Source organism: Phalaenopsis equestris, unplaced genomic scaffold (genome assembly GCF_001263595.1).
Source record: "Phalaenopsis equestris unplaced genomic scaffold, ASM126359v1 Scaffold000121, whole genome shotgun sequence".
NCBI classification, from domain to species: Eukaryota; Viridiplantae; Streptophyta; class Magnoliopsida; order Asparagales; family Orchidaceae; genus Phalaenopsis; species Phalaenopsis equestris.
In genome coordinates, this window is record NW_018164563.1 from 1267856 (window position 1) to 1277228 (window position 9373).

Consider the following 9373-nt stretch of genomic DNA (forward strand, 5'->3'; position numbering starts at 1 on the left):
GACCACGAATAAAAATTTGTTCGTTCATGTTCAGTGTTTTGGCTCGAAATACTACTCATAAATTATATATACATATATATATATATTGATAGGTAGTATTTCGAGCCGAACACGAATGAACAAACTTTGTTTCGTGCTAGGCTCATTTATATATCGAGCACAAAAAAGGTGTTTGTGTTCGGCTCGTTAACTTAGCGAATAAATCGAACACAAGCTTCTTAATGAGCCGAACACAAGATGTTCGCGAACAACGAGCCGTTTTGACAGCCCTAGCCTATACCCATCACCCTCATCAGCAACATCCAGAAAGATAAAAGCTATCAAGAATAACAAAATTACCTGCAAGTCGTCCATAACAGATGAATATGAATCCTTCACATCAACAACAGCAAGACCCTCCGGAAACTTTCTAATCAAGGATAGCAACTGATCTTTACTCTTCAAATCGTGTTTGGACTGCATGTTGTACAAGATCAAAACTATATCAAACATTGAAAAAACCCCCACACAATGCTCCAAAACACTAACTCCATATAATCCATAAAAGATATGTACTACTTTCCTTGTGCAACTCCATGCACTTTAATCTGAAGTTAAACAACTTGCGAAATAATATGTAAGAAAGATTGAAGAAAGAAAATTGCATTAGTTTCAAAAACACCATACTGGTTAAAACAAGTGCATTCGCACTAGTCATTGACTAAAATTTACCACCTGAATGTTAAAATCATAATCAAATTCTACTTTATCAGCCACAAAGTTTTAGAAACATTATACACTTTGAATGTCATGATCCACAACAGAAGATAATACATGATAAAGAATATTTTCCTCAAGGGAGAGAAGTTCAGCCACAGGCACAGCCCCACAAAAACTATGCTAAATTTGGAAACCAGTGTTTACACCAATGCCACAAGGAGCTTACATAAAATTTTTATTTATTTGGTGATAACCCCATGAGCCCTTGATCTGATAAGCTGATTTTGATGGTAACAAACATATGCCTAAAAGTACTAATGTTTCAAATTAAGTGATTATAGGATTGATAAAATGTAGAAGTTATGTTGAATTGATCAAACATGGATACATGATTAAAATACAACGAAACAAGAAGACATTAAAAAAGGACTCTTTCTCAAATAAGATTGAAGGCATGCTGTATTGAGTCTTCTATTAATCTTCGAGCATGTTATTGCATGTCAATTGAGTTCCATTGCTCTTCATCTAAACTTGAATGAATTCAATTTAAAAAAATATTAAAATTATTAATTTATTATTTTGAATTTAGCCGTCACTCTGTTTTAATCCTAACAATGAAATATATATGTTAATAAAATCGAATGGAAGGTTATATATTCTATAATAAAATTATAGAATTGACTTTCACTGCTAGTAGGTTTGTAGCTCCCTTTAAATAGTGGACCAACAAAACCTGTTTACAAATAGCAATTAGGACATTGGATGATCAGCCATATGCAACATTGTTAGGTTGTCAATGGACTGCCATTAAGTCAATATTGAGGCATCATTAAATTTGCAGATCATTATGAATTATTTATAGGATCTCTGTGAAGCCACAACATGTAATGCAATGACCAGTAATCTTTATGGCCAGTAATCTTTATGGATGGAAACCATTCATTCATAAAACTTTCCTCAAAGCCTCTTCGAAAGCAATTAGGTAAGGTTTGGATGCTGTAATTAGAATTATAAATAGAAATCTTTGAGACCATTAAAATGTTAAAATCCAATTGTCAAATCTCATTTGTTCCATTTCACTCTAAATCCCTCATTCCAAACATTTCAAGGAAAAATCAAAATCAAGGTAAAAAGCAAAATTTTTTGATTCATTGTAAAAGAACATGATTATGCTATCTTTCTTTAACAGTCAAAAGAACATGATTATGCTATCTTTCTTTAACAGTCAAAAGAACATGATTATGCTATCTTTCTTTAACAGTCAACACATTGCAATAAAGTAATTTAGTTTCCTCCCATGTATTTCATTCTACATTTAATTTGCCAAGTCTTGGAAGGATTATTGGATTTGTTTGTAATTAATGTGTGTTGGGCAGCAATCACCCATTAAAGAGATTATGATTGTGATGATTTTCCACTAAACCGATCAAGTGAATTTGCCAGCAATAGTAGAATCCTAATCTAAGGGGGGATTAGGATGAAAGTAGGCCAATTGAGGTAGAAACATAAAAGTCTGTGTTCTTTTTTCTTTTGCATACATTTTATATTTGTACTCTAACCGTTTTTATCTTACTTGTAGTTAAAAAACCCTAAACCCTACAAACTAAAACTTTAAAATAAAAAAAAGAAATGATACGATATTATTTTTCAACATTCTTACCATTAGCATGAATATAAAAAATGGAAATTGAAGAAGAACAAAAAAAATTGATTCTTCTTTTATTTAGCCATAACCATCACATGGACCTAAAAGGCTATGCTTTATCAACAGCGCAACATATAGAAGATCATAAGTGCAATATACAACGTAAATTCAAAGATTCAAACACATTTTCTCATCTTTGGCTTTGTAACTTGGAACACTTTACTCATTTAGCTAAGGATTATTTCCGGATACAAGAAATTTTTAGTTCCTCAACTTGCAAGCTCGAAAGATAAGATTTCTGGCAAAAAAGAAACAAGAAAAACTACAATTCAATTTTTTTTTCCCTAAGTGAAGTGCTATCTCCTTATCACGATCAGAAAATAAATAGTGCAGGACATTACCTTGTAGGAGAAACACCTCCCATCATAATGTACTTTATGATTATTCCTCAAACTGTCAAATACAGCTTTGTTGCCCAAGATGTCCACATAGCATGCTTCATTTATTTGCTCAGGAGTAAAAGATTGCCTTGTCTGAACATAAGCACCCAAAATTCTTATGTCATCGTCCAGGTGAATGCAAAAGGACAGATGCATTATGCATGGCAGCAGTTATCATATGAGAATATGACATAAGCTAGAAATAAAAACACTCAAGATGCTAAAAGTGGTATTATGGCTATTTCATGCTTATATCCTATCATTTCAACTCATATAACTGAAAATGATTGTATTTGCATAAAGATTGGCTTTAGAAAGAAAAAAAAAAACTTTTAAAAGGGGGAGAAAAACTACTTTGCACATGCAAATAATGGTGGCAGACAAAAACTCAAATAGCCCATTCTTGCTCCATTCCTTTTCCTATCTGATTTTGTGTTAGAATAGCAGGTTGATAGATTCTCCAATGAAATACATTTTTTAAAAAAAATTTCAACAAGATAGTCTGATATTACTAATTACCTCAACAGCCCTACTAAACATTAGTATTTTAAAGTAAAAATGATGTTCAAGTCTCATCCTTCATGGCTGCAATTACAAGTAAAAGGGTGTTAAGCCCATGCCTCAAAAAGTAAATCAATCACACGCTTTATCTGCGCGCCAACAGGGGATTTCCTAATAGCATTGATGTGCTGAAGCCTCTCAGTATCATTTGAAAATTTCACAGGGGCAGCAACTCTTGATGGAGCTGAAGAAGCGCTTGGCGGGGCTTGTTTCTGAGAATGGGTAGACCTTGAACTTCTGTTGGCTATGCTAGTAAGCGTGGATTGGCACTTCTCCTGCTGCTGTTTAAATCTGTTAAGGCTCTCTTGCAACGACATCAGGAAAAATTGACGATAATACCTAAAACAAATATTCAATGCCCGATCAGTTATATAATAGTTTGCTTTCAAATCAGACCCAAGTAAAAAAAATAAGATACTGCAGTAATGATCTCTCGCTTTGAAGAATTAAAATGATGATAAAGGAACAAAATATAAACCTAATGAGCAAATTAAAATACAAAACCCCATTTCTCCCCCGTTTTACCTTAAGGGCTGTCTGGTAAAGGAAGAATTAACCAGGATTTAAGACAAATCCTGCCAGAAGGCCACCATGGACAATTTAAATCTCTAGAATTCGCCAATTTGGCGCCTAAAACAGGGATTCAGTAAATCCTTCCGTTCGGCCGATTTAGTAAATCCCGAAAGCGCGAAGAGAAAGAAAGGCTCGCTTGAACTCACCTTCCTCAATGTTTCGGGTAGAAGCGGAGCGGGAGGAGGAGAAAGATGGGAGTTTCGGTACACTTTGTAGCTTTAGGCTAGGGTTTCGAGGAAGATGGGGACGGAGAAGGAGAAGGAGAAGGAGAAGGGGAAGGAGAAGCGGAACTTATGTAGAAACGTAAGAATAGTGTGCTCTGTAAATTATATATTAATTAATAAAATTGAATTATATATTAAATTCTAATTTATTTAATAAAACTGTTAAGTAATTATTAATTAGTTTAATAAATAAATATTTATTTATTTATTAAAATATATTAAATTATTAGTTAATAAATAATTAAATAAATAAATAATTATAGAAAAACAACTAATTTAATGAAGGATTAAATTAGGAATAAAAATTAAATTTATTTTTACTTGTTTTAATAATTATTTTCATTGTTAGTAACAAAATAATTGAAGTTTGATTTTTATCATCACACACCACAAATCTCGTCAATGCCTTTTTTTTGGTGAGCTATTTCATCATGGATTTCTTGAATTTGGATAAATGATATCTAATTTTAGAAAAACTATTACATCAGGACTCTGCATGCAGAGTTGTTTTGGGAGTTTAATTTGTGCTGACATGTGGAAGACCAGCTCACCTACATAAAAAAAAAAAAATTGAAAACGTGCGACCCGACACGACTGATGCGTTACAGAGCCTAAACAAATGTTTTTTGCGTTATTTATCTTTGTAGTCGTGTTATAGGAATATTCTCTCGTATTATTCTGAATATCACATGAATAACACATCAATAACGAATTAAATAACCCATGAATAATACAGAAAATATTCAGAATAACGCGAGGGAATATTCCTATAACACGAAATATTCCTAAACTCTCAATAACACATTAAATAACTATAAATTATTAATAAATATAAATTATGACATCTAAATAAATTGTTTTTATTCTATAACACACTAATAACAAACTAATAACACACTAATAACACATAATAATACATAATAACACACTAATAACACATAATAACACAATTATGCACTCCCTAGCCCGCGGTATAACACGTGGGGAATATTCTCTACGTGTTATACCGCGGGTTATAACGCCGCCCCACGTGATATACAACCGCCCTATAACACTTCCCTAGCCTGCGATATAACACGCATGGAATATTACTCATGTGTTATACCGCGGGCTAGGGAGTGTATAATTGTGTTATTATGTGTTACTATGTGTTATTAGTGTGTTATTGAGTAGGAGAATATTCTTAAACCCTCAATAATACATCAATAACATATGAATAACGCGAAAAGTATTTAGAATAACTCAAAGGATTATTTTTATGTGATGAAATATTTCTATAACTCATCGGTCAAGTCGGTTCGCACGTTTCCATTATTTTTTCATTTTGTATGTAGCACGAGATTGGACTCCGCAAACAGTTGTGCATGCGGTGTACTAACGTAATAATTGGATTGGCTTGTTTGAGCATGTTTCATGGTTTTCTTTTATCAAATTTAATAGTTTTAAAATTTAAAAATATTAGGTTGCATTGATTAAAAAAATAATACAATAAATTAAATATAATAATTAATATTAATTAGCCAAAATATAAAACAAAAAAATTTATTTTATCATGAAAATTAATTAAATAGATTTGAATAATTTAAATAACTTAAAATTATTAATTACTAACAAAAAATTATTTTATATACTCCATAATAACAAAAATTAAGAAAATACATCCATTATTTCATTGACTGGGGAAATGTACCCGAATACTAAAGCAAAATCCACTCCTAAATTGGAAGGTGCCTTAGACTATTATATAAATGAATCCCTGAGCATAAAAAATACACACACATATATAGATATATATATAATTGATTAGTAGTATTTAGAGCCAAAACGAGTCGAACATGCACGAACAAATCTTTCTTCGTGTTGTTTGTGTTCGGCTCGTTAACTTAGCGAATGAGCCGGACACGAGCTTGTTAACAAGTCGAACACGAGCTGTTCGCGAACAACGAGCCGTTTTGATAGCCCTAAATATATAAGCACTTTGGTTGGAAAAAAAAGGTAAGAAATCTCAATGTGTTGGGTTCAAGAGTTCACCTTGCCCAAAAAATAAATTTAATAATTAATAATAAATAGCAAAAAAGTATGCATAAAAATTAGTTCATTATGAAAGTTAATTAATTATTTATTATTAATTTAATTAATTTTGATATTTCTAATTAATAATCAAGTTAATATATATATAAGTTTAGAAAAAAAATATATGGAATCAAACTGACCCCAAATTTTTCACAGTTTAAATGAAAGAGCATTATACCTCAAACCATGTATCTATCCTGAAGGATAAACATAAGGCTTGAGAATGAGACTCAATTAAATAAACAAAGAAATATATGACATCTGTTTGGTATGCGAAACTATTTTATTAGCCAACAAATTTTCATATTTAATACGAAGAATTAAATAAGGTTTATATTAAGTTGGGTTCAAAAAAATATCCTATAAGGGCAAGCCCCTATAGTTAATTACATCTTAAATGACCAAAGTCACTTAAGAAAACTCTCGATAAAAATCAAGAAATATTATCTTCAAGGAGGTCAAAAGGATATGACTTTTCAACGAGATCGGACAAAGAGATGTGAAAAGGGAATGACTCAAATTTGGAGCATTTCGTTGTAGAGTTCAAAGGAGGAAAAACTAGGGGATGTCATAGATCCAGAGAAGAACCTGGGTGATTTCTCATTCTATCCTATGGTTTGGCTTTAGTTTAGAGGAAAAGTATTTAAATGTTTCATCCTGCCAATTTTATTAATTAGGGCTTATATTCGTGTGAAACGATTACATAAATAGCCTAAAAGATATGAAGATTTAGGTCGTGACAGACGACAACCTTGGTATCCTAAGCAGAGCTATACAAAGGCCTAAAGAAAAGTTGAAGATTTATGTTGCATAAGAAAACAACCTCGAAATCTTATGGATTGTTGTTTAATTCTAAGAAAAGATATGCTAATGTAGATTCTCATGTTGTTGAAGATGGCCTTGTTGCTCACAATGCTAGCTCCAAACTTCTTGTCGTGATGAGTTTAAGTTTTCTAATGTGTTAAGTCATGATGTCAAATCAAATGTTCATATGATTATGGTCATTTAAATATTATGGGGCATATTAAAGTTGATTGGAGCGACACTGGTTAGGATCCTACGGTTCTCTCGTTCCGGCATCACTATTTTTTATTGGATTCACTTAGTCCAAATGAATTTACTAAACTCAACTTAATGAGTTCCATATTTTCATTTAGACCGTGGGAAATCTCATTAGCAACCATAGGTTACCTCCTTCAAGGGATTCCTGATTATCCGATAGAGACGTCTTAATTGATTATAGTAGTATATAAAGCTAAAATGAAAATAAATTAGTATTTTAAATAAGAAAATCATTGGATAATTTCAAAATTCATCATATTTTCTTTATGATGTTTTTTCGTATGTATTTACATGTACAAAGGATTTATTTTGCTGCATTGAGACATTTGTATATTTGTGATTATAAGATAGGCGTGGAGAAGTTATGCAAGAGAAAATGCTTTTGTGAACTGTAAAATTGTACCTTACGAGTTTTCTCGTTCCTCCACCTGAAAAGTCAGTACTTGCAAAACACATATATGTATATATAATTTTGCAGGAATTAAAGCATGCTTATAAAGGAAAGTATAAAATACAAGTTTGAGTTATCTCTACCAGATCCTATGTTATATCTTAGTGGTTTCAAATTTTGAGGATGACTCCATTAAGCAAATCATAATAATTTCAAATGTCTTTCAAGATTTTCAAAGGATTATGAAGAAGTCTCGGGTAATACCCTAGACATTTCATAGTTCCTGAAATTACCTTGAGTTTGTTTTGGTCTTATTGTATTTGTTATATAATTCATCCAATTAATACCCTTATGCTCAATGAATCATGATGTTTTGATTATCCCTTAAGTGGAGTAAACATCACTTGATATCTCACTTAAAAGATTATATAGGTAAAGACCTTTTGGGGGCAACTTGACTTAATTAAGAAAATTAATTAATTTGATTTTAAAAATGGGCTTGTAGTGTTTTGAAAGATTTTAAATTAATTATAAGTTATTTTCTAAAACCTCATTAGATAAAATTTTGATTAAGCCTAATTCACTATTAAGCCCTTAAGGTTTAATGGGTAGATTTGTAATTAAGAAAAATGATTTTTTAATATCTATATATATATATATATATAATTCTTATCATAAATTATAAATCAACTCAAAATCATTAGTTGAGGGTTAAAATCAGTGAGTTATGATCTTCTAAAATTAAACCCCTCACTTTAATATCTTCCCATTTAATTATTCTTCCAAATTTCATTAATTTGAAAATTTATAAATTTATCCTTTATGAAATTCCAAATTTTCATTAATTTGACCAAAGGAAAATATGTTGAGATTTTCATACCTATTTTACACTGTTTTTGATGATATTACACTCTAAAGAAGGGTATTTTTGATGGTTTGTTGCATGTATGATGAATTATGGTCATTAGAGCAAAAAGATGTAAAAACGGTGCAATTTGGAGCAAAAACGAGCAAGAAATGAAATTTTGCTCTGTCACCTTTCGATAAGTCTTTCGATGCTTAATCTCTTTTACGCTTCTTGCATATTTTTGAATGAGATTACACTTTAAAAGAAGGTTGTTTTCATGCTTATTGTGTAGGGCTATCTGTTAGGAACACAACACAACTGAAATGGAGCGAAACAGAGTTAAAACGGAGCCAAACGGTGGACCTGCGCAGTCTGCTTGCTAACGACGCCCAAAACGACACCGACGGCGAGATTTACCCGAGAAGACCAAAAAATGACAGAAAAGCTCGCTGACGGCGTCCGGGACGACTATGGACCGACTTTTGGTGGTTATGGGCCAAAATTCAACGTATTTGGACGCTTTTTGAAAGGACTCTTGTGGCAACTCTTCAAACTTCGTCCCTACACTTTAAAAGAATGAATTTAGGTTAGAAAAAAAGGGTTTGTGTGAGAGGAATGTTAGGAAAAGTGTGAAGAAAGTATGAGTTTTTTAGAATAGGAGTAGAAATGTAGATTTCTACCATTTTGGAGAGATTGGAGAGGAGATTTTGAGAGAATTTGTAAGGAGATGTTCTAGCATTGCATGGATCGGCGGGAGATTTTGTGGGAGAGATTTTCTTCTTTCTTTCAAAGGGAAAAAGCTAAGTATTGTGTTCTTCATTATCTTATGGTTTTGTAAACCACTTATCTAGTGGATTT

The 9373-nt window shown here is 31.8% G+C and overlaps 1 protein-coding gene across 3 annotated transcripts in view; it reads right to left on the minus strand.

Annotated features, from left to right (window-relative positions):
* The window catches only part of LOC110021127 (transcription initiation factor IIE subunit beta-like), a 6227-nt gene extending 2025 nt beyond the window's left edge, over window positions 1-4202 (minus strand). The window contains exons 1-5 of one of the 3 annotated variants that reach the window (XM_020719477.1): window positions 4065-4202; window positions 3871-3920; window positions 3405-3684; window positions 2746-2877; window positions 340-456 (exon numbers count right to left, since the gene is read on the minus strand). In XM_020719477.1, coding sequence (XP_020575136.1) covers window positions 340-456; window positions 2746-2877; window positions 3405-3662 — 507 coding nt within the window. In that variant the 5' untranslated portion in view covers window positions 3663-3684; window positions 3871-3920; window positions 4065-4202. Of the gene's footprint in view, window positions 1-339; window positions 457-2745; window positions 2878-3404; window positions 3685-3870; window positions 3976-4064 lie in introns of all 3 variants that reach the window. The other 2 variants (XM_020719476.1, XM_020719478.1) reach the window with 2 other exon arrangements.
* Between the last annotated feature and the right edge of the window lie 5171 nt (window positions 4203-9373).